This window comes from Globicephala melas, chromosome 20, assembly GCF_963455315.2.
Source record: "Globicephala melas chromosome 20, mGloMel1.2, whole genome shotgun sequence".
In the NCBI taxonomy this organism is placed as follows: domain Eukaryota; kingdom Metazoa; phylum Chordata; class Mammalia; order Artiodactyla; family Delphinidae; genus Globicephala; species Globicephala melas.
The window spans coordinates 33,890,820-33,916,373 of record NC_083333.1 but is presented as its reverse complement, the minus strand read 5'-3'; the positions used below and the strand labels follow the sequence as shown (position 1 = coordinate 33,916,373).

The 25,554-nt window shown below is 45.7% G+C and overlaps 1 protein-coding gene across 6 annotated transcripts in view; it reads left to right on the top strand.

Moving 5' to 3' along the window:
• B3GNTL1 (UDP-GlcNAc:betaGal beta-1,3-N-acetylglucosaminyltransferase like 1) overlaps positions 1-25,554 on the top strand; it is a 121,355-nt gene that overhangs the window by 25,579 nt on the left and 70,222 nt on the right. For 4 of the 6 annotated variants that reach the window (XR_009560320.1, XR_009560319.1, XM_060290404.1 and 1 more), the window contains one exon: positions 17,649-17,714. The exons of 1 other annotated variant lie outside the window; for it this stretch is intronic. Coding sequence is in view for 3 of the 5 variants with exons in the window: in XM_060290404.1 (XP_060146387.1) it covers positions 17,649-17,714 (66 nt within the window). In the remaining 2 variants the exon portion in view is untranslated. Of the gene's footprint in view, positions 1-4,591; positions 4,695-17,648; positions 17,715-25,554 lie in introns of those variants that run through there. One more of the 6 variants, XM_060290406.1, reaches the window with a different exon arrangement.

Genomic DNA, 25,554 nt, shown 5'->3' with positions numbered 1-25,554 from the left:
AGTTCATTTACTCAGCTGTGGGCTGTGACCACCTCTTTCATCTTCGCCATTGCTGTTAGAAGTTAGATGTTATGCTTTCCATTCCTCCGTGTTCTAGGACACCTTTGAGAGCTCCTCTTTTCTGTCCTCTCCTCCGGCAGCTCTAGAGAGCTGCCACTTCGCTCTGTGTCCTGGGTCCTCGTAAGCGCATTAATGGTTGATTTTGTTTGTTTATGACTCTGCACCCTTGGAGGCCAGGCCACACCGTCCAGGGGCTGTGGCAGCAGGCGTGCCAGGAGGTGTGGGGTCTCCACTCCTGGGACTGAGCCCTTTTATCCACGGGTGGGTGGCCTCTGCTGGGTCTGGGAGAGACCTGCTTCCAGGTGTCCTGGGTTTCTGACCTGTTCAAAACCCAATTCTTTCCCAGCCTCAGGGGTGAAGAGAAATTAATCGCCTGGCTACCCCCTTCCCCAGTCCTCCCGGCAGATCTGCTGACCTTCCTTGTGCGCCTGGGCGCCCCAGCCCTCCCCAGGGTGTCTGCGGACCTGTAGGCTCCTGGAGCATGCATTCGGTCTTGGGGCTGCTGGCTGCTCGCCCCTCAAGCTCCTGTGCAGTTGTGGCCTTTTGCTGCCCTCTGGGCTGGCCGATGTGTTCAGTGTTGGAGGGTATCAAGCACGAGGTCTCGGCCCCGTGTTTGCAGCACTGTGGTCACCTCCCCACTCCCTCTCTCAGCAGCACAGCATCTGCTTGCCTGGCTGCAGAAGGTGGCTTAGGCCATGCTGACTGTCAGAGGGCAGCGGGGGCCTCCCTCACCACATCCAGGACAGGAGGCTTCCATGAGGCTCAGCCCGGGTCTTCCGTGTTCCAGGAGTGTTATCAACACACTTAGATTTGCCAAAGTCATCTTCGTTTCATGGTGGGGTCAGCTTCCTGGACTGTCCCCACTTTTCCCTCCAAGCAGGCATTTATACCCAGTAGGTTTTGTCATCCCGTGAAGTGTGCTCCACTGAGGCCATGGAGGCTGTGAGCCCGCCGTCCCACCCACCCACGCCTGCCGTCCGTCTTGGGTCCTGGAACAGTGTTCTGCTACAGTGCAGAGAAGCAGCACAGCACCTCCGATGGCGTCTGTGTTTAAGTTAGAAACGGGGGTGCCCGCCTGGAAGATAGCCTGGCACGGCAGCAGTTCCTAAGCTGGCTGCAGGAAGATCCACGTGAAGGGTGATCTCTCTAAGGTACGGTGCTACATGCTAGCAGGGATCTGTTGAATCCACTGGGCTTTTCTCTTGAGTTTCCCAGCTTCCAGCTGTCGGGGCTAGTGGAGGACGCGGTGCTGGGGGAATGGAGGAGGCTGCCTGCCCAGGCCCCAGGGGAGTCTCCTTCCTGACAACTGGGAGAGCTGCTCGGCCACCTGGACACGCGGGGGGAGGTCTCGCTCTCAGGAGGGACTGTCCTGGACCTTCGTGTTCCTGGCTCTTGTACACCCTGCCCTGACCCCGTTCACCTTCGGGTCTAAAAGGAAGCGTGGGACAGAGCAGGGTCCTGCCTGGGTCAGGCCTGAGTCCTCCCCATGCCGTGCCCACCGCAGTCTGGCTTTTTTTCTCTGTGAGATCAGAGAAGGAACCAGCACAGAATCTGGGTGGTGGGCCGGGGAGGGGGAAGGGGGGATCTTTTAAGTAACTGATTTGCAGGTGACTGAAAAAGTGATTTTGGCCTCTTTTGCCATTAAACATTTTTTCCAAACTGCTGGTAAGTTGAAGCATTGACTGATGTAGATATTAGCGGTTTGTATTTCTATTTCCCCTCCAATTCTTCCCTGCGCGTGTGGGGAGGGGGTGGAATGTTGAGACAGCAGGAAGAGGATTGAGTGCCTCCCGCCACGTCCCTCCTGGGAGTGGAACACGAGACCACGCACTTTACTTTGAGGGTTTTGAGAGCAAAGCATTTGACCACAGGGCATGGTGGTTACCACGAGGCTACTGAATAGTGTTATTTTCACTATATTTGGAATGGTGTACTGGCCAGTAACTTATTAAATGCAGATGTTGCCAGCCGAGTGAGGAAGTTTGTTTCTCCTGTCTCTGCATCGCATGCCACCTAATTTTTTAAAACTTTTCTAAAGTACAGTTGACTTACAATGTTGTGTTCATTTCTGCTGAACAGCAAAGTGAGTCAGTTATACATATTTGTATTCTTTTCTTTTCCAGTATGGTTTATCACAGCGCATTGAATATCGTTCCCTGTGGCCACCTGATGTTTATGTTTGACTTGTCAATTTTAGCATGGGATCATTCAGAAAAGAATATTGGGATCAGCTAGAGATAATCTGCTACAACTTTAGAAAACAGTTGAGAGATGTTGTGCGTTCAGGTCTGGAACAGGTCGAGGCTGCTGCTTTTCCAGGCGTGTCACCTAGAAATTTCAGCTCCGTGGATAAGTACTGTTGCCCCCCAAAGCAGGAGACAAGTTGCTTGGAAGCCCCAGGAGAGGTGCAACCAGGCCAGGAGGAACCAGAGCATGGGGCACTGGGGACCCTCCAGGTCCCTTCTCCCTGCCAGCCTCATTGTCCCTGAGTCCTCACCCCTGTCTTATAGCTGCTGGTGGGCAGGAGGTTGTGCGTTTTCATGTGAATATGTGAATTGAGCTGAACTTCAGTTGTTTTAAAATCAAAGGCAATTTTGCCACGTTTTAAAGTTATACTTTTCCTTCTGTCTTCAACAGTGTAACATGGTAAACAAACACTCCCCCTCCCTTAAAATAAATAATTGACAGGAAATTCAAAGTTTTCTGTAGAAATTCTTTTACAGACTTTATCGACTAATTTGAGTGTGTTGATGCCGCTGTGTGGTACGGGGGGTTGGTAGGTGGCAGGGTGCTCTTAGCTGGATTCACTAAGACGCTGTGTTGCAGACTTCCGGTCCTGAAAGCCCGGAGGTTTGTTGCCTGCAGGGGCCACGCTGGGAGCAGCAGTCAGGATGGCCAGCCCTGCCTGCCTCTCCTTCTCCGAACACACCAGTCTTTCCTTTCTGCTCTCCCCCACCTTTTCTTTCCCGAGAAAAAAATTACGGGCTTGTGTTTCAGACCCAAGGCCTGGAGGGTATCAGCTGGCTCAGGAACAGGGCCGTGTGATTTTAGTGGTGGCTCTTCCCAAGGAGGCTCAAGAAACAGGTGACGACCTTAATTTAATGAGGTGGAGGAATGGGCGACCCCTTACTTGATGGCAGCTGCCGATCGGTAAATATCCATGTGTGTAGACTCTTCTACTCCTGTTCTTTTTTTTTTTTTTTTTGCGGTATGCAGGCCTCTCACTGTGTGGCCCCTCCCGTTGCGGAGCACAGGCTCTGGACGCGCAGGCTCAGCGGCCATGGCTCACGGGCCCAGCTGCTCCGTGGCATGTGGGATCTTCCCGGACCGGGGCACAAACCCGTGTCCCCTGCATCGGCAGGCGGACTCTCAACCACTGCGCCACCAGGGAAGCCCTACTCCGGTTCTTTGAAAGAAGAAATAGTCCTTATTGTTAGCACTCATGTTCAGAAAGATTTTCCTTGAACAGAGGAAAGATAGAAAATAGTTGAAGACAGATCTGAGACGTCTCGGCACCGTAGCTACTCACACTCCCTCGAGGCCAGTCCCTCGGCACGCCACACACTCTTGTTTTTGTCAGCACCATAACCTGTTGTGCCTGGAAAGCTCTGCTCTTGCTAAGTGCCACTAAACTTGATTTTTTTTAAAAAAAATGATGCCTCAGACAGTAGTGAGCTTTTGAGATATTTTTTATTTGTACAGAGTGCTTTCATTTTAAGGCTTAGGAAAGGGGGATGACCCGGGTGTTTGCTCAGCTGCTCCTTCCCAGCACTGGTTCCGAAACTGCTGGCCAGGGAGAGAGCTTGCTGGAGATGGAGATTGGGGGCCCGCTGCTGCAGGCACTCACACTCCCGGGCTCCCCGACAGACTCAGCTTTAATGAGCTCCAAAGTGGTTCTTTGGCGGCCAGCGTGGGCTGTGTGGGCCTTGGGTGGCGTCCACCTAAGAACTTGCATTTTCCCACGTTCTGGTTCTCAGGTAGGTCAGTGCTGGACCGTGTTGTCCCAGGTACTCCATCCATGGTGTTCCTGAGGTCCGAGCGGTCATCTTGTCCATTGCAGAATCTGACTCTTACTGCTCGTTTTGCTGTCCCTCTCTGTCTTACCAAACTGCGAGGGCTGTGAGAGCAGAGGTCTCTGTCTCCTGCACAGGGTGTCCTGGGCCCCGGTGGGCACTATGTCCACTATGTCGGAGCTGCCTGCCCTGCAGCCAGGGTGGGCTTGCAGAGAAGAGGAGGCAGAATTGTAAGGAAAGATGGTGTGGATTCCACCCCGGAGAGGGCGCGGTTCACTCTGCATGCATGTGCTCCGGGTGGACCCCAGTCCGGCTCAGGACCAGAACCAGGACCAGGGCCAGTGCCGGGCGTGTCCTCCCACCGAGACTCCCTCCGCCCCCCTTCCTGCCAATCTCTTGCTGGTGGGAGGGAATTCTTGTCTTCTCTCCTAACTGAAGGTAATTCCTTCCTCCACTCCCCCAGGACAGAGCAAGTGGCAGGGGCGGGGCTCCAGGAAGAAAGGGGTGGAGCTGGGGCAGAGCAAGAAGCAGTGGTGGGGCGTCGGCAGCACTTGGGTTCTGGGTTCTGTTGGAAGTGCCGTCAGCAGAGGAAAATGCACGACTTGAATTTGTGCATATATGGTAAAATTGCACGTTTGATTCTAAGTTATTTTTGTATTCTTCTTATGCTATAATTATAGCTGTAGAAAAATTATATATGTGTATAGATAGGGACTGGAAGGGAACTTAGAACGGTGAAAATAGTACGTTCTGAGGATGGTGATGTTGCGTAATGTATAATACTGAGCATTTCTGGTATTTCTGCTATGGAGCTTGTCCAGTAAACCCAGAATTATAATATTTTCAAAAAGCATCATGGAGTGAAGTCAGATTAAGTTTTTTCTAAATACTGAGTTTACTTTATTAGAGACATTATACTTTAAAAATCCACTTGACTGGGATATTACTTACATCTAATAAAGTACACTCATTTAAGTGTACATTCAATGAGTTTGAGAAATGTATAAAAACCATTTCAGTCAAGTTTAGAACGTTTCCATTGCCCCAAACAGTTTCCACATGCCTCTTTACAATCATTCCCCCACTCCCTGAAGCAACTACACATGTAATTTCTTTAGGTTAGTAATCTAATTATCTGTTCTTTCGACAGATTAGATTTTCCCCCGTTCTAGAACCTCATATAAATGGAATCATACAGTATATATTCTTGTGGTTGGCTTCTTTTGCTCATCATATGTTTTTGAGATTTATCCGTGTTGTTGCTTATACCAATAATTCAGTTTTTTTATTGCTGAGTAGTGTATTCAAATGCATGGATAAACCAAAATTGTTTATTTATATAGCCATCCATTGATGGACATTTGGATTGCTTTCCAGGATTTGGCTATTATGAGTAAAGATGGCTGTGAAAATTTGTGTACAAGTCTCACCACGGACATTTGTGTTAGTTTCTCATGGGTAAATATCTAGAGATAGAACTGCTGGGTGCTATAATACATGTACATTTGACTTTGTGAGAAACTTCAAAACTGTCTTGCAAAGAGACTGAGCCATTTTACACTCCCCCCCAGCAATTTGCGAGAGTTCCAGTAGTTTTGTATTGTTACAACACTTGGAATCGTCTTTTAAATTTGAGCCTTTGTAGTGTGCATGTAGTTCTATCTCATTGTTTTAGCTTGCATTTCCCTGATGACTAAATATGTCGAACATTTATTCAGGTGCTCAGTGATCATGCATATATCTTCCTGTGTGAAGTGTCCGTTCAAATCTTTTGACTATTGTTTTTATTAAGTTCTTTGTCTTAGTGTTGAGTTTTTAGATATAAAAACTAAATTCTGTATGTAAGTTCTTTCTCCCAGTTTAGTTTGCCTGTTTATCTTCTTAATTTCCTAAAACTACCTTTTGATGAACAGAAGTTGTTAATTGTTATAAAGTCCATTTTCCAGTTTTTCCTTTTAAGAATTAGGCTTTCTGTGTCCCATCTAAGAACCTACGAAATTGTTTTCTACCCCAAGACTTTCTTATCTGTTTTCTCCTAGAAGTTTTATAGTTTTATCTTACACATTTAGATCTGTTATCTATTTTTAAGTTAATTTGAGGGTATGATGTAAAGTAAGGATTGAGGATCATTTTTTCCCCTATGATAACTGGTTGTTACTATCCTTTCCCTATTGAATTACCTTGGCACTTTTGTCGAAAATCAATGACTGAAAGAAATATAGATCCATTTCATTTCTGGACTCTGTTCTGTTCCATTGTTCTTTTTATCTATCTTTATACCAAATCCATACTGTCTTGATTACTGTAGCAGCTGTAGTGATAAAGCTACAATGTCGTTTTATTGAAAAAATCAGGTATTATAAGTCCTCCAACTTTGTTCTTCCTTTTCAAAATTGTTTTCACATCTGTTTAGGTCTTTTGGATTTCTGCAAAAGTTTAGAATCAGCTTGTCAAGCCTGCTTGGATTTTTATTGGAATTGAATTGAATTTATAGTTCTGTTTGGGAATCTTAATATTGAATCTTCTAATACATAAACATGATGTATCTCTCAATTTATTTGGGCCTTCTTAAATTTCTCTTGGAAATGTTTTGTAGTTTTTAGTATACAGGTCTTACATAAATTTAACAAAATACTTCCCAAGTAGTTTATGAGTTTTGGTGTTATTGAAAATGGTATTAACAAGTCGTCTCCCAGTTTTATAGTTGTATTGCTATAAATATACTAAATTACCTTATTAGTTCTAGTTTTGTTTTGTCTTGTTTTTGTTTTTTGGGGTAAGAACTCACTATGAAGTGACCGCGGCACCTGTGAGTAAAGACTGCCTCTTTCTCTCTGGTCCGTGTGCCTTTATTCCTTATTCTTGGCCCATTATCCTGGCTGAGACAACTGCCCCACCCCCCCACCCCCCATGCAACACTGAATAGAAGTGGTTCTGGTGACAGTCCTTGTCATGTTCAGATTTTTATTTGTTTCATCATTTACAGTACATTAAGTTTACTGTAAAATTTACAGTAAATTAAATTGTGTGGAGCAGAAGTCGCTCCTTTTCATTGCTGTTTAATATTCCACGATATGAATATGCCCAGTTTATCCATTCTGCCGTTTGGACATTTGGGCATTTGAGCAATGCTGCCAAGAAATCCTTGTGCATATATCTTGGTGCACACACACAAATGCACATGTAGGGGTGGAACTGGGATGTCTCTGTGTACCCGTGTTCAGTGGATGCTGCCGGGTTCCCACAGTGGCTGGTCAGTTTGTGCTCCCTCCAGTGTACAGGCATCCTGGCTGATTTGTATCCTTCCTCACAGATCTGCATGCTGTCTTTTTTTTTTTTTTTTTTTTTCGGTACACGGGCCTCTCACTGTTGTGGCCTCTCCCGTTGCAGAGCACAGGCTCCGGGTGCGCAGCCTCAGCGGCCATGGCTTACGGGCCCAGCCGCTCCGCAGCATGTGGGATCTTCCCACACCAGGACACGAACCCATGTCCCCTGTATCGGCAGGCGGATTCTCAACCACTGCGCCACCAGGGAAGCCCTCTGCATGCTGTCTTTAGCCCAGCGTGAATGTGCGTATGGCCTGCTTCTGGCCTGTGTGTTCTGTCCAGTTGGGTTATTGATCTGTCCTCTTGTCTGCCGATACCACAGTGTAGCTTTAGAGAACATACTGTAATTTGATGTTATATGTTTTCTTGTTCATCTACCTAATATTTTGGGCTGTTTTTTAAAAATCTTTTTGCATTTTTATATAAATGTCAGAGTAATTTTGTTAATTTTCACAAAATCCCCTCTGAGGATTTTGACTGGAATTATATTGAATCTATAGATCAATTAGGTGAGAACTAACTTCTTTACGATATTGAGTCTTCCTAACAATGAAAATATGTTCGTTGATTTATTTAGGTCTTCTTTAATTTACCTCAATAGGCATGAGTAGTTTTCATAGCACAGGGCTTACAAGTTCTTTGTTAAATTAATACCTTGGTATTTGATTTTTTAAAAAACATTTTTATCAGCTCTACTGAGATGTAATTCACATAAAAATCCACCCATTTAAAGTGTACAATCCAGTGGTTTTCAGTATATTCATAATGTTGTGCAACCATCACCACAGTCTAATTTTAGACCTTTTCCATCACCACAAAATTAAACCCCATACCTATTAGTAATCACCCCCTTATTCCCCCAGCTCCTAGCCATGGGCGACCACTAAGCTCTTTTCTGTCTCTATGGATTTGCCTGTCTGGACTTTTCATATAAATGGAGTCTACACTGTGTGATCTCTGTGACTGGCTTCTTTTACTTGGCATGATGTTTTCAAAGTTCATCATGTTATAGCGTGTGTCAGGACTTCATTTCTCTTTACTGTTGCGTAATAGTCCATCTTATGAATATACTTTTTTTGGTGTATTTACTAGTTGATGAACATTTGGGTTATTTCCACTTTTTGACTATTATAAATAATGCTGCTATAAACATTCCTGTACAAGTTTTTGTGTGGATAGATGTTTTCAGTTCCACCTAGGAGTGGAATTGCTGGATCACATGGTAACTCTGATTTTAACATTTTGAGGAACTGCCAAAATGTTGTCCAGAGTGACTATACCATTTTACATTCTCACCAAAGAGTTATTTGATCTTTTTTGATACTATTGTAAGAGGCATCATTTTAAAAAATTTTGTACATATAAAGAAATTATTTATTGATCTTGTATCCAGAAAGCTTATTATTATTTTTTATAAATACCATCTATTCTCTTTATTAATCTTTTTTTTTTTGGTGCGTTGGGTCTTTGTTGCTGCGCACGGGCTTTCTCTAGTTGCGGCAAGCGGGAGCTCCTCTTCGTTGTGGTGCACGGGCTTCTCACTGTGGTGGCTTCTCTTGCTGCAGAGCACGGGCTCTAGGTGCGCGGGCTTCAGTAGCTGTGGCGCACGGGCTTAGTTGCTCAGCAGCATGTGGGATCTTCCCAGAACAGGGCTCGAACCCGTGTCCCCTGCATTGGCAGGCGGATTCTTAACCACTGTGCCACCAGGGAAGCCCCCAGAAACCTTATTAAATTCATTTTTAATTCTAATATTTCTCTGTTGATTATTTTGGGTTCTTTATGTAAGCAATGATTTTTTCTCTTTCTAGTAAGCCTTGTATCTTTTATTCTTTTTTTTTTTTGGACTCAAGTCTCCAGTGACTTCTTAAATAGAAATCATGATAATGGGCATTCTTGTTTCCTTCGCAGTCGCAAAGAGAGCGCTGAAACCTTTCACTGTTAATTAAGTACAATATGTTGTTTACTGTAGATTTTTTTCGTATATAGCCTTAATAAGTTCTCTCCAAAAGCTGAAGAAATATAGGATGCCCTGAGACAGAGAAAGGGTACTGGGATTGGGTGGAAATGCTTCAGAAAAGTGTCATTTCTGTTCTCCTCCATTTTAACGGCTCTCCCCCCGCTGTGAGCTCCATCCCTCTGCAGTTGTCACTCACAGGACTTCCATTTAGGATCTCTCCTTTGATTGAATGCCAGTAACACTCACCTCTGCAATAGAATGAAAGATCTTCAGTGTCAGGAAGGATATTGTGTCTTCAGGGTGGCACTGGTTACTGCTAGATATAGAACTTGTAAATATTTTCTCCCAGTTTGTGGTGGCCTTTTTACTTTCTTGATAAATTTATACCTAAATTAAAACACAAAATTTTTAACTTTTGAAGAAGCCCAATTTGTCAAATTTTTCTTTTCATCATTTGTGCCTTTGTTTTCATATCTAAGAATTCTTTGCTTAATTCAAAGTAACCAATATTTGCTCCAAGTTTTTTTACCTAAGATTTTTAAATTTTAGCTCTTATATTTAGGTCTGTGATCTATTTTGAGTTAATTTTTGTGTGCGATGAGGGTCTGCATTTACCTTTTCCCTGTGGTGATCCACTTGTCCTAGCAGTTTGTTGAAAAGACTATCCTTTTCCCATTGAACTGCCTTGAATCAACCATAATTGCAAAGGTTATTTCTCTATTGTCAGTTATGTTCTACTGATCTCTATATTTATCTTTTTTTGTTGTTTGTTTGTTTGCGGTACGCGGGCCTCTCACTGTTGTGGCCTCTTCTGTTGCGGAGCACAGGCTCCAGACGCGCAGGCTCAGCGGCCATGGCTCACGGGCCCAGCCGCTCCGCAGAAATTTGGGGAAAATAGCTTTGCTGAAGAATTGAGTCTTCCAGTCCATCAACATGGGATGTCTATCTGTTCATTTAGGTCTTTAACTTCTTTCAGCAATGTTTTGTAATTTTCACCATACAAGTCTTGTACTTCCTTTGTTAAATTTATACCTCAATATTTCGTTCTTTTGATGCTATTGTGAATGTAAAATATTCTGAATTTTATTTCAGATTCTTCAATGCCAGTATATAGAAATACCATTGATTTTTGTATCTTGATCTTATATTATGTGACCTTGCTGAAACTAATTCCAGTAGTTTTTTGGTGGATTCCTTAGGGTTTTCTAAATACGAGCTCATGTTGTCTGCAGACTGAGGCAGTTTCTTCCTTTCTGATCTGGTTCCTTTTATTTCCCTTTCTTGCCTGATTGCACTGACCAGAACTGCAGTGCTCTACAGAAGTCACAAGAGCAGATATTGTCCCTGTTTCCAACCTCAGGGAAAGCATTCCATCACCCACCATTAAGATGTAGCTGTAGGGGTTTTGTAGATGCTTTTTATTGGGTTGGGGAAGTTCCTTTCCGTTCCTACTTTGTTGAGAATTTTTGTCGTGAATGACCATTAGATTTTGTGAAATGCTTTTTCTGAGCTTACTGAGATCATCATGTAGTGATTGTTCTTCTTTCTTTCGGTATGATCTATGACATTAATTGGCTTTCAGATGGTAAAGCAACCTTGTATTTCTGGGATAGATCCCACCTGGTTATAGTATATAATCCTTCTTATACATTGCTGGATTTGGTTTGCTTATTTTGTCAAAGACTTTTTCATCTATATCCATGTGGGATATTGTTCTTTAGTTTTCTTTCCTTGTGATGTCATTTTCTGGCTTTGGTATCGGGTAATATGAGCCTCAGAGAATGAGTTGGCTGCCTCTTCCTTTTTCTGGGAGACTTTGTAAAGGTGGGATGTTCTTTATTCTTTGAATGTTTGGTAGAATTCACCATCTGAGCTTGGACTTTTTTGTTTCGAGATTTTAAATTACTAGTTCTTTTTTTTTTTTTTTTGGCTTTTTATAGATCTATTTAGATTTTATATTTTTTCAGTCAATTTTAGTAATTCATGTCTTTCTAGGAATTCGTTCATTTCATCTAAATTGTTGGCATGCAGTTACTTATAGTCCTTTTAACTTTTATGAGGTAAGAACTGCTGTCTCCTTTTTCACTCCTGAATTAGTTATTTGTGTCTTCTCTTTTTCTTGGTCTGTCTAGCTCAGGAGTCCACAGATGACAGCTCACAGGCCAAACCCACTGCCAGCCACTGTTTTTGTATAGCCTCTAAGCTAAAAATGGTCTTTTTATTTTTAAAGTGTTGTAAAAACAAAACAAAACCAAAAAATACAAAGAATATTGACAGAAACCGTATGTGGCAGCAAAAGCTAAAATATTTACTATCTGGCCCTTTATAGAAAAAGTTTATTCATCTCCAGTCTAGCTAAAGATTTGTTAAATTTCTTGGTGTTTAAAAAAAAAAAAACAGCCATTATTTTAATTGATTTTCTTTTTTTCTACTTCGTTGATTTCTGCTCTAATCTTTATTTTCCTTTGCTTACTTTTGGTTGAGTTTGCTTCTTTTTTGGTGGTTGGCTCCTAAGATCTTTCTTTGTTAATATAGGCATTAACAGCTGTAACATTTTCTCCAAGAATTGCTATAGCTATTTTGCGTCATGTCATGTTTTCATTTTCATTCATCTCATTGTCTTTTCTAATTTTCCTTGTGATTTCTTCTTTAACCCATTGGCCATGTAGAAGTACGTTGTTTATAGCCACATATTGGTAGTAGATTTCCCCTAATCCTGCTATTTTTGAATTCTAACAATTTTGTTGTGGTGAGAGAACACACTTTATATGCTTTTAGATCTTTAACATTTTCTGATCCCTGTTTTGTGGTCCAGTATGTAGTCGGTCGTTACTGGGTGGGCGTTCCATAGTTAGATGTCAGCAGGTTGATGTTGTTGGGTGGGTGTCCACAGAGAGAAGTCAGCAGGTTGGTATTGTTGGTTGATGGTGCAGTATTTTGTCAAGTTATTCTGTCCATTCTTGATGGTGGGGTATTGAAGTCTCCAACTCTGATTGTTGAATTGTGTATTTCTCTCTTCAATTCTGTTCATTTTTGTTTCCGTTTTTTCACTGCTGTTAGGTACATGAATATTTATAATCGTTATATCTTTCTGATGGATTGACCATTCTGTCGATGTTTAATGTCCCTCTTTGTTTCTATTAAAGTTCTTTGTTTTAAAGTCTGTTTTGTGAAATTGAGTTATTTGTAGTGAGGTGGATGGACTTAGAGTCTGTCATACAGAGTAAAGTAAGTCAGAAAGAGAAAAACAAATACCGTATGCTAACACATATGTATGGAACCTAAAAAAAAAAAAGGTTCTGATGAACCTAGGGACAGGAATAAAGACGCAGATGTAGGGAATGGACTTGAGGACATGGTGGGGGGGAAGGGTAAGCTGGGGTGAAGTGAGAGAGTGGCATTGACATATATACACTACCAAATGGAAAATAGATAGCTAGTGGGAAGCAGCCACATAGCACAGGGAGACCAGCTCGGTGCTTTGTGACCACCTAGAAGGGTGGGATAGAGAGAGAGGGTGGGAGGGAGGCGCAAGAGGGAGGGGATATGGGGATATGTATACATATAGCTGATTCACTTTGTTATATAGCAGAAACTAACACAACATTGTAAAGCAATTATACTCTAATAAAGATGTTAAAAAATAAAATAAAAGTCTGTTTTGCCCTGTATTAGTGTAACTACTTCATCTCCCTTATGGTTATAGTTTGCTTGGTGTATCTTTTTACATCCTTTCACTTTTCAGTGTATTTGTGTCTTTGAACCTGAATTTTGCCTCTTATAAATAGCGTATAAGTAGAACTTGTTTTGTTTTTGTGTTTTTTTTTTTAAATTGCAGTTTGACAAGTTTTATCTTTGATTAGAATTTTGAATTTATTCACATATTTAAGTTTTTATGATTGGATTTATGCCTGCCATTTTGCTATTTATTTTCTATGACATATTATTTTTGTTCCTCTGTTCTTTGTTTACTGCTTCCCTTTTTAAAAAATTAAATAGATATTTTCTATTTCTAATAAATTATTGATTTTTAACTCTTTTTGAATTATTTTCTTAATGGTTCTCTGGGAAGTCTTTTATTATCTGTTCTTTCATGTGTTTTTACTTATGTGCCCAGTTATCTTTGTGTACTGGTCGTTGTATTTGAATACTTCTCTGTGGAGTTAATTTGAGGCCTTGAATGGAAATTCTTTCCCTCAGAGGTTTTCCTTTGCTTCTTCCAGGTGCCTGGGAGAACCACCATCCTGGGACCCTTGTTACCCAGTTTTGAGGCTCCCAGGCCCTGTTAGGCTACGTGTCTCACACACCTCTTACCTTGAGGAGGTAACCTGCCATGGCCTGAGCTAGGAAGTGCTGTCGTTGAATAGCAGTCCCACCCCTACCCCGCCGAGTCTTGAGCAGACACTTGGCTCTGATTTCCATTCCCTGCAGCCTCGCAGGGTTACCAGAACCATCGGTCGGAATTTCAGCTGTTTCTTGTAGATCAGTGAGGACTTGAGGGTACAAGTGGCTTGTTTCCTCTCTCGACTAATGCTTCTCAGAGACTTGGGCCCAGTAGTTCCCCACAATCTTGTTAACTCTGTGTTTAAGACTCTTTCAATATCTTTTACAACTTTCTTAGTTGAACAGAGAAGGATTATTTGTGTGCCATTAGCCTGTCATTTCTGCAAGTGGATTTGGAGGCATTTTGACCTGCCTGTGGGTCCTGCCCTGCCCTGTACAAGCCAAGTAGCAAAATCACGGCAGACGACTTCTCTCGAGCTTACTTACTTCCCCTACGTATCTCAGAGTTTGGGAAAACGTAGGCAGGTCACGTATGTGAGTCCCTTGACACCGTGCTTTGGAAATAGGCTCTCAGTGTGGGGCTGGGTTTGCTCCGTTCTCTTCCCTGTGCTTCAGGATCCTCCGTTTGGAGTGTGGGTCCTGCGGCTGAGGTTTGACCAGGGAATTTCTATCTTTGTCTTCAAATACTATTTGTCTAAATGTCAAGCATAAGAAGGCTTAACAAAAACAAAAAAATCAACTTTGCTTTCTTCCACAGAAGATCTTCTTGGCTGTAGACTATTATTTCCTTCATTTGCAAGTGGTCCGTCCTGCCCCTCACCCATCCTGGGCGTTGGTCATCCCTGGGAGTCCACAGACTCGCTCCCTCAGGACCACCCTCCACTCAGAAGCTGCAGAACTCAAAGATGCAGGTTTCTTTTAACTCTGAAATTCTTTGCCTAGATTAGTTTTTCTCTACCCAATATTTTTATGGTCAGAAAGGAAACAGTGTTTCATCTTGAATTAGTGTTATTTTTTATAATACATTAAAATTCTTTTCCCTTGGCTGCCAAGAACATTTCTTACCTGGTTATCATGGTGGAATCCTGCACACTTTAGGCAAATAAATATGGAGGTTTTGAACCCTCCCTCCTGTAGTAAGGATAGTCCATCTGCAGATACACCTTGGGATCAGGACATGCAGACTCTGGGCTTTTGCAGTTCATGCTTGATGACCCTTTGTATCCATCCTTTAGGCCCCCCTCCTATTTGCATTTCAGATACCAGCTGACTTTTATTAAAACCAGCTCCTGGTATGGGGTACCAGCTGTGAGCACAGTGACCTTGACCAGGGCAGGCCCCTCCCTGGGACGGGCGCTGATAGGCATGGCCTCCGGTGAAAGGTGGTGGGATCACAGCCCACGAGCAGAAACACATCTGGGCTTGTTATTAAAATATCACATCACTTTTCATGTATAATAAAGATCTTTTCATGCTTCCATCTTTCAGCAACTTTTTCCTCTTTCAAAATGGTCTTGGGAGAACAAGGAGCTTATCTATAATCTGCAGAGTCACTGTGCAGCTGAGACAGTCTGTTACTCTGTTACGCTATCACTTTGCAGTGTGTTCGTCCTTGACCTTCTCAGCTGATGGTCAGGGGTGTGTTAAATGTCTTCTGTATTCTCCTCATACTTGCAGATGTTCACTTTATTCAGACACCCAGCAGCAGAGGTGATTCCGGTAAACGAGGTGATGGAAGACTATATTAGAATGTTCTTCAGAGCTAAGACTTTCTGGACAGTTTTGCTTTTTGCGTACGTAGATCCTTGAACTGTAATACTGGACCCTCCGTTGATCCTGTGTTCAAATTTTAACCCTGACATGTAATTGCTATGAGATTTTGGATGAGTTCCGTAGCGATTCCAAACCTTGGTTTCCTTGGCTACAAAATGGGGATAATATTAGCTGCTCTGTCTCCCAACTACAGAAGATTGTGATAAATATCAAAAAAAGAGTGTTGTGTTTTGTAAGTGGTGAGGTGGATTGAAAATACAATTCAGTCCTGAGAAGACGCTTCATTTGTTCTACAAATATTTTTTAAGTCCAGCCAAATACAGGAGCTGAGCTGGTCCACACAAGATGCCCCATCCCAGTGGACATCTTGGTGCCACGGAGTAAGCGTGGGAATTAGAGGCCAGAAGGCTTGTGGTGTGGTTCCTGGGGTGCTTGCCTGGGTTTGGAGGAAGTGGGGCTTGCATGTGTGGTGGTGCCACTGCACAGCGTCCCGGAGGAGGTCACGCTGTGAGCAGAGACTAACCCTAACCCTGACCCCGACTGTGGCTTCCTCTACTCTCCCCACTTTCTCTTTGAAATACTGGCCTGGTCCTGTGCAGACTTGTGCACCTTCCCACACGTAACCAGGAGTCGGGACTGGTTTAGGAAACCTCAGAACTTTGTAGGATTCTGCGTGAGGCCACCAGACACAGGGCCATTTTTCAAGAGTTTGATCAATAGACCTTCCCTTTCAGGGAAATTTTCCTGCTTTTGTCTCTGCCCTGCTGCCTTGCTATACCCTTTGTGGGAGAGAAATAGGCTAAACTCTAGCATAACTTCTTTTTATCCTCCTCACATCACCCACCCTTTTCTGCTTCAATTTTCCTTGTTTTCCTTTTTAAGATTCCCAGCTGTGGCTGACCAGGCACATGCCTGCAAGCATGTTCCTGATGGGAGCCAGGGAAGGATTCAGGCCTGGAATAGCCGGCTTCTCTGCTCCTGTTCTGACAGCTTCCTCCCTGCATTTCTGTTCCCACCTTCACACCTGCTTCCTGCCTGCTGGGGGTGCTGCTGTGCCTGGAGGGGCCCCTGCCCTGCCTATGCCCCTCCTTCTCCCCCCCTTGCCCCCTCCTTCTCCCCCTACCCCTCCTCCCTTCTCCCTCCTCCCCTCCCCTCCTCCCCATCCCCTCCTCCTCCTCCCGCTCCTCCCCCCCTCCTCAGCTTACTTCATCCACAGCTCGTTTGATTAGCACAATGCTCATGAAGCCATTTTGCAGAAATAAGAGATACAAATACAGCTCTTTTAGTTTATCTTATTGCTCAGTTTAAAGATAAATATCCTCCCAATGACATAGTGGGCATATTTGTACAAATAAAACACTGAAATCTTTTTGATTTTTTATCAATTTAAAGCACTTTTTTAAGTTGTGAGATGGAACGTACCTATAGAAAAATACACAGAACATACATGTACACTTTAAAGATTAATTAGGAGGTAAATACATGTGTAACTACGACTCAGTCAGGAAGTACTGCATTGCTAATACCTTAGAGGTACACCCTGACTCCCTCCCCACAAAGTCATCACTATTCTGACTTTGGGATTATAATTTTCTTGCTTTTCTTTATGATAGTTCGTATTAAGTGTATATTTCGTAAACAATCAGGTTAGTTTTGCTTGATTTTGAGTTTTAAATAAACGGAATAATACTATGTATATTCTTTTGTCTTGCCTCTTTCACTGAGCATTATGTCTGTGCAACTCATTTATGTTGTGTGTAGCTGTTGTTTAATTTCGCACTTGAATGGTATTTGACTGTAGAAATGCGCACAATGTATTTATCTGTGCTGGTATCTGTGAACATCGGGCTGTTCCCCAATTTGAATGACGCTGTGGTGAATGTTCTGTACATCTCTTCTGGTACATACGTGTAAGACTTTTTCTGCCCATGTGGTGAAGTTATTAGGTCTTAGGGATCTGAGTCTCCACCTTTCTGGACGTGCCCCACTCTCTTCCCCAGGTCCTCATCCCTGCCAGCCGTGTGATTTCTGGCCGGAATTGTCCAATTTCCCGCGTGTCCTACACTGCAGCCTGGGTACTCACGTTTCCTGGCCGACTGACAGGGTCATGGACTGCTGGGAAGCATCTGAACTGCCTGTTCTGGTCTCTTGCCTACTTTGCTGTCGGGCTGTCTGTCTTCTTGCTTGTTTGTCAGAGTTGCTTCCAGGGAGTTTAAAATGTGTTCTCTCCTGCAGGACGACGTGATGATGCCTCAGAGGGTGAGGCTGCAACACGCAGCTGCTGTGCGCCACCCAACAAGTGTGAGTACGGATGTTTCTGCTGCGTTGTTATGCCTTTTGGTAGAACTGCCATTACAGCTTTTTAGATTAAGATTCTTCCTTAGGATAGGAAGAGTCAGTTTGTAATCAGACTGCCCCCTTGGAGAATGATGTGTGCCTGGTGTGTCTGCGCACTCAAGGGTGTTTTCCTTTGAAGGAAAATGTGCTTCTTGTTTTGGGTAGCACTGGTTACTTTCAAATGGGTCCAAAGTATTTTTTTGGTTTGGTTTAGTTTAGTTTGGTTTTATCAGCATTTGAGAAGCTGTGTACCTGGGACATGAAAACACAGGTTGAGAGCTGTAGGATATATCAGTTAAAAAAAAAAAATTCCATTAGCTACATAACCTCAGACTACGTTCTCATCTTTCGAATGGCTTCCCCTTTGGCCCCCATGAGCCAGGCTCTCCAGGACCCGTCCTCCTTGGCATTCGCTGGGTGAGAGCTCACTTCCCCCCACAGGAGCCCCATTTCAGGGAGCGTCTCCCAGCCACTTGGACCTGGGGGAGCATCTCGGGCCCGTGGATTCCTCGCTCCCGTGTGACTCAGGGTCGGGGGTGGCCCAGGCAGTTGAACCCCAGAGCTGGTGTCTGACCACAGAGCCCACTGCTCAGATCTCTATGCTGAAATTTTAGTAAAAACATCTTTGAATTACTGTGGTGATCACTGGTTTTGAAAGTGGGAAGGAGAAAGTTCTGGAACTGTCTTAAGATACATGGTGTCTGATTGCCTGGGAACAGCCTCCGGGTTTGCTCTCTTCTGCTGCAGTGCCGTGTCCAGCCATGTCCACACACTAAAGCATCTCCAGTGCACATGAGCCCCTGGGATCTGATCCCAGGTGTTGGTGGGACCTGAGACTCTGCATTTCTCGTGGGCTCCTGGGCACTGTGTTTGGGGTCTGACTGCCTGGCCACTGGGCCTTCACGAAGGAAAGAGCCTGTTCATGGCACAGGGCTCAGGGCTCAGAGAGTGGACCCTATGAAACGCGTACTGAGTTAAGACAAAGGCTCAAATATACACTTCCTTCAGATACAATTTCTCAAGGAGTTTGAAGGACGTTTGTTCACCCAAGATGAATTCTTTCTCTTCCAATAGCCCCTTATTTTGGAGCTCTGAATTTAGGCCGCTGATTTTCTCCTTCTAGGAAATGTAGCCCCTCATGCTCTGTCTCCAGCTGCCCAGCCCCTGCACACCTGACGTGACTGGGGACTTGGCTGTCATGTAAACAAACCTACGCACTCTGCCTGAGGGCTGTTGTCGTCTTTTCATGGAATAGGTGATGTTTTACAACCTTAAGTTTGATGCTGAGGATTCTTATGCTCAGAATTGTAATTGCCCTTATATTGCTTAAATTTAACCGTTGTTAATGTTAACATGTCCTTGAAATACGCCTGTAAGAAGATAAAAATGGCCTTCGGCTACTTCTTGAGAGGCTTCTTGAGAGCAGCTCCACTGCTCCTCAGGCTGGAGCTTCCAGAGGCTAGATGTGAGGGAGGTTCAGAAGTGCCCAGCCGCCTCTTTATTGAGAAGTGGCCCTTCGCCGAGGTAGCATCATGGGGGCCAGTGCACGCCCTGGGTCTGATGGCGGGGGGCTGGTGTCACCTGACTCACCAGGACTGCTGGAATCCTTGGGCCGGTCCCCTAGGGACCAGAAGGTCAGGAGTGGTAGTAACTAGACCAGCCTTCGGGGAGGGGCCCACAGCCTCTTCTCTGGCCCAACAAGCCAGCACTGCCTACCCCAGCACCCACCCCCAGTGCCCCCAGGTCCACCCACAGCGTCTCACAGGTCTGCTCCTCCCAGCAGACTCCCCTGCTCACTCTCCAGGGCCTGGGGGCTTGTGTGTGTCCTTGCCCTGAATGGGGCTGGGCTGCAGTATCAGTCCCTTTTGGCGTTGTGCCAGAGCACCACGCCAGCCTGCCTGTGAACCTGCTCTATCACTGGGTCCTGGGGACCAGCCCCGTGAGGCCCTGGGTGCAGCTGAAGGAGAGGTCAGAGCCATGGGTGAGTGACCCGTGGAGTGGTCTTCATGGCCGTGAGGCCACTCAAGCTCATGCCTTGGTGGTCTGACAGTACCCAGCTCCTGGTGGGCAGTGTGGCCACGTGGTGCCCTGGCCACGCCACCTTGAATGGCCCACAGCTCCATGTCACAGGGTCCTGGGGTCTGTGCTGTGACGGCCCCGCTGGGGCTGCAGGTCTCCACATCGTCGACTGCCACCAGCTTCCTCCAGGACTCTGCAGCCTCAGGGCCAGATGGCAGGCCCGTGGTTCTTCGGACCCCGCTCTTAACTATGGTCAAGGGTGAACAGGACCCCAAGTGGCCCAAGGAGACCGGCCAAGTCCTGTGCCTCTCTCTTCATGGTCCCTCACCTCAGAGGTAGTGTTGCGGTGCCCAGACCTCTGGACCCAAAAGTCGTGCTCATCAGGTGCCACAGGATGTCCTCAACACGGTGGCCAGCACGACGAAAATGTCCAGCCTGCAGACCACTGAGCAATGTGAAGACAGCAGAAAGGGTCCCAGTGCTGACTCGCCGATGCAGCATGTGCGCGGGACGTCTGCTTCTGCAGGGGTGTGTGGGGACCAGCACCCCCTTCCTTCAAGCCTCCAAGGTAGCCCAGTGTCTGCTTTTCCCCCAGGATGTGATATTGTGTTCGATTTACACTCGAGGCTGGGATGGCCTCCACCTGCCCCTTCTCTTACACTAGCCCCTAATCACACCCCAGGGAACCTGTGTGAGGTTCAGCTGGGTGCTAAGCCTGTGCTTTCTGGTTACACGTTCAGGAACCTGGAAGTGGTCACTGGTGGGACCTGTGTGCCCATGAGCCCAGTTTATTACCTGACTTGTGGACCCTTACTCCAGTGGGCGTGATGGGTCTGGTGTCACCTGGGTCCTGTGTCCAGCCGCCTCACATGATCAGTGTCCCCTCCCGGCCTTAGATCCTGCATCTTCGGTGCATCTCCCCTGCCGTCACAGGTCCATCCTCGTGGGTGGGGCCTCTCCTTCAGCTGGTGGGTCTGAGTCTGAGAACTGGCCCAGATCTGGAAATGGTCAGGGGTGATTTTCACAGTTTCCAAGCACTTAGAATATATTCTACATTGAAAAAAGAATTTTGTCTGAAGAATTTTGTAACAAGTGTATATATTATAGAGAGTGAGATACTTTCAGATACATTGTCCACCTCCGCCCCCTTTTTTGTGTGTGATTGGTTCACACGTGAAGTTACTTTTGGTGGTTCTCCATGTGTAAGTTCAAAGACCTCGAAATCTAGGGATATATAAGGAATTTGGAAAAAATGTAGACAGTGTCAGTTAATCTTAATTAAAACACATTGGCTTGTGCCTTTATAAAGTTCTAGGTTACAGCTTTTCTTGCTAACCTTGTATTAAGTGCACTTGATACTCTGCTCCCAGCGCTGGAGCACCTGTGCCCCCTCCGGCATCACAGGTTTGCAGCGAGACCAGGGGTTCGGAACAGTCCTGTTGCACCAGAACAAAATCAGCTTTAGAAGGGTTGTTGCTGTAGTGCCGGGTTTTTTAAAAGTCATGACCTACAAAAATCTTGATTTGCAGTTGCTGGTTTTGTTGATTATATCACATTGTTTGGAAAGAATGAAATGAATGCTAAGTATATGTTTGTCCTTGGTCATTACTTCTTTAAGGCCATTTACAAGAAAGCCATTTAATTATGAGGGTGGCAACTTCCATAAATTGTGCCGCTGCATATTCTCTGCAGAACTTCTGAGATGTTACGTGTCAGGCGTCACCAGTGTAGAATTTCTCCACCCACTTATTGAGCATTTTGGAGCAAGGATCCGCTCTGGGACAGGAGTTGGGTGGGGTCAGGGAAGCCGCTGTGTTTGGTCTGGGCCCCTCCCTGGGGGTTCACCTGTGCACGGGCAGAGGTGAGAAGCTCTGCATTCTCAGGAGTATGGAGGTGTTGAGGATGCGGGGAGCGCCTTGCGGAGGTACAGGGCACCCCAGAGCTTTTCCAGCACACGTGGGTGGGTCCTTCCCCGTGGCCTCAGGACAGGCCGATGGCAGGACTTCCTTATGTCCCCGATGTGAGTCTCCAGAGGGCTCGGGAGGGGTCCTCAGTGACCTGGCCTGGCTCGGAGTCGGCGACAGGCTCGTGCCCACCATGCCTGGTGGGAATGCAAAGCGGGAAGCAGGAGCTGTGGACCCGTTTCTGCCTTCAGGTGGCGCCAGGGCCATCACCTCATCTCCGCTCAGCGCAGCCTCTTCCTGCCCTGAGTGTAGCTGCTGCGGCCTCTGTCCACTGAGCGGCACTGAATTGGTCAGGCTGAGCGTGTGCCCTGGTAGTGGCACAGGCGCTGCAGAGAGGGCACGGCTGTTTGAGGGGCCGATGAGGGGCTCACGCTGGCACGAGGTTTGGAGGCGGGTGGGTCTGCTGTCAGCATCTAAAGCCCGGTGGACGCTGCGCCACTTCCAGCTCCGTCCTCACCGCACCTTGGAGCGAGCACCGTCTGTGTGCCCAGTGGAGGCTGGGAGAAGTGGGGCGCAGATGGGGGCCTTGCTCAGTCACTCAGGACGGAACCTGGTGCTGGGCCCTGTGGTCCAACTCTGCCTCATAACGCAAGAGATCGGCTGGGGAGGCCCCTGGCCCACGGTGCCCAGGGGTGGGTTTGCAGGTGGTGGTTCTGCGTCCACGGTTGACCCTGATAGAGCCTGGGGGGTGGGACGTGCTGCCGGCCAGGCATGGGTCTCTGGGAATGCTTGGTATTTGGAAGGTGGGCGTGAGGCAGGAGGAGGAGAGGGTGACCGGGGGCTGCGGGGAGGCTGCAAGGGCCCTGCTGAAGACCGACCCGGTCCAGAGTAACGTGCTGGAGCAGGATGCCTGGGAGATATGAGCCGATGAGGGCAGCTCATGTCCTACCGTCTGGAGGAGTCTCTCAGGTTAAAAACCACAGGGCTTCCCTGGTGGCGCAGTGGTTGAGAGTCCGCCTGCCCATGCAGGGGATGCAGGTTCGTGCCCCGGTCCGGGAGGATCCCACGTGCCGGGGAGCGGCTAGGCCCGTGAGCCATGGCCGCTGAGCCTGCGCGTCCGGAGCCTGTGCTCCGCAACGGGAGAGGCCACAACAGTGAGAGGCCTGTGTACCGCAAAAAAAAAAAAAAAATCACAGCGACAGAACTTGTGTTCCTCCACATCTGCCCCACGTTGATGTGACCACCACACATGAAAAACACACATCTGTGCATTTAGGTTTTGTGGAGTGTGGCCTCCACACACCCCAGCCACATCTGACATGTACCGTTCCAGACGCGTAAGCACAGGTGAGCCTCTCAGGAACTAGCAGGTGTTTGAATGGCCCTATTTCCTAGTGGCAATTGTTGTCCAGGTAAGTAGAAGTTGATCAATAAGTAAAGTCATTTTTTCGAAAAGATTTTTGATGACAAGAAGCATTTGGGAGTATGAAATAAGGAAAATGGTTAATCTAACTTAAAATATTAAAACATTGCTTCCATTCCTAAATGTATCCACTTGAAGTATTTTAAGGATTGGGTCCATAAGACAAATAGGAGTTGTTAATGAAATCTAATTTCAATTTATATTTTAGTAGTCATTATGCATAAGTATAAATTAGGAACTAATTTCATAAATATAGCTAATTGCTAAAATTATAGCCTTACATTTCTCTTTTTCCCCCCCCTTTTTTTTTTTCATCTTCAGACCATGGTTCTGAAAGCCCTGCTTAGAGGAACCCTCTAGCAACACCATGAGGATGGTGGGTCGGGAGGGTGGGCTGCCCTCCTCTCAGAATTTGTGTTGCCGGGTCCCAGGTTCATTTTATCACTTCCCTACTTGAGTTTGCTGTGTGGGTGTGCGGTAACGGTTCTCATTTCCATTAAGGACTGAGGTTAGTGAAGTTTAAAAAATTCAGTTTCTGAATAAGCTCTTGCAGATGGGTGCCGATCTCAGTCACGTCCAAGCCAAGCTACCCCAGAACGGCACACCTCCTAACACGGCCACACTCTTGTCCCTTCCCTGCCCCGCTGGTTTTCCCTGTTGTCTTTTCTATTTTATTGACTTCTGCTTTTTATTACTTTGTTCCTTCTGCATTGCATGTAATTGGTTTTCATCTCCCGGCTTGGGTTTTGCGTCAAGCCTCTTTCCTCCTGGTTTCCTCTTTCCTACCTTTTGGTTTTGTTTTGTTTTACGATTCCATTTTATCTGTACTATTGCTTTACCAGCTATCCCTCTTTGCGTCATTATTTTTCAGTGGTTGGCCTAGGGTCCGCCTCTTACCCCTCACACGCTACTTGAAGTAAGTGGCGCCGTCTCACGGGGAGCGTAAGAAGGTTACAGAGTCACATCGTGCCCCTCAGTTTATGCTGTAAACTCCACAGCGTTTGCTTTTAGTTTTACCAAAGTCAGTTATCTTATAAAGAAGTTGCACATGGAAAGATGTCTTCTGCTTTTACACATCTGTTTACTGTCATTGCCACTTGCCATTCCTTGGTATAGATCAGGTTGTTTCCTTCTCCCCAGAGAGCTTCCTTCATCTTTTTTTGTAATTTAAGTCTTCTTGTGATGAATAATTTTGGCTTTCGTTTTTCTGAAAAAGTATTTCTTTTGCTTTAATTTTTGAAAATTATAGTACTTGGCTAATGAATTCTAGGTTGAAGTCATTCTTTCTTTAACGATGTCTCTCCCTTGTCTGGTTTCCATTGCTTCTGTGGAGAAGTCTGCTGTCATCCTTATATCCGGTTCTCTGTGTGTAATAGGTGTTTTTCTCTGACTCCTTTTAAGATCTTCTGTTTAATACTGGTTTTCAGCAATTTGATTATTATGTACAAGCATGAGTTGTTTTTTTTTTAAAGGTTGGCTCTGCGGGGGCTTTGTTGAAGTTCTGGGATCTGTGGTTTTATAGCCCACATCAGATTTGGAAAAGTTTTGACCATTATTTCTTAAAGAATTTTTTCAGTCTCCCACTCTTTGGGTTCATTCAGCCTGTGTCTATTGAGCACCGACTGTGTACAAGGTACTGTGCTGGCCTGGTGTCCACACTGGTCTGGCGTGAGGGCAGGGCAGACAGCACGGGAGAGGAGCTCGGCATCCCACTGCAGGTGCCTCTTTTTATGGTTTGCCTTTGTCTGCCCTGTGGTCCAGGCCAGCATTCTTTTAAAAAATGTTAAGGCAAACAAAATATCCTCACTTTTGTTCTTTGTAGACCAGCACTCACAGTGTTTAAAGCCTCAAAGAACAGCCAGCCCCCAAAGCTCCAGCTTCATTTCGTGTTCACCTAATCCTCCTCCTCCACGTGAGACCCCACCCAGCGTGGTTCACCCTTCATCAGAGGCAGAGAATGGAAGAGGAGGTTTGGGGAGGGGGCTCAGGCACTCACGGTGGAAATAGCACAAGTCAGCTCATGTCCCAGAAAGACCACGTCTGCCGCCCCTCATGGTCTGGCTGGAAGTGTGGCTTTCGGCGCAGGCTGGACTGGGCTGCACTCTGCTGGTCTGCCGCCCCCAGCATCTGTTCATGACGCAGCATGTCATGGGGCCGGGGCCTGGGTGTCTGTATAGAAGTTAAGCCTCTTCTTCATGTTTGGGAATACTTCTGAAACAAGATTTCTACCTCACAGCTTTGATCCACATTTTTGTTTTTTGACTCAAAATCTTTCCTGTTCAGCAATCAAATGCAAGACAGTGTCAACAAGGCCAGAAAACAGATGGAATAGACAGTTTAAAAAAAATACACTTTGGTCAGATCAGGTGTGGTACCTCGCAACTGGGCAAGGTGATCATTCAAGGGCTGTTCTAATTTACAGCTGAATTTTGTATGTGTTTTTAGGAGAAATATATGA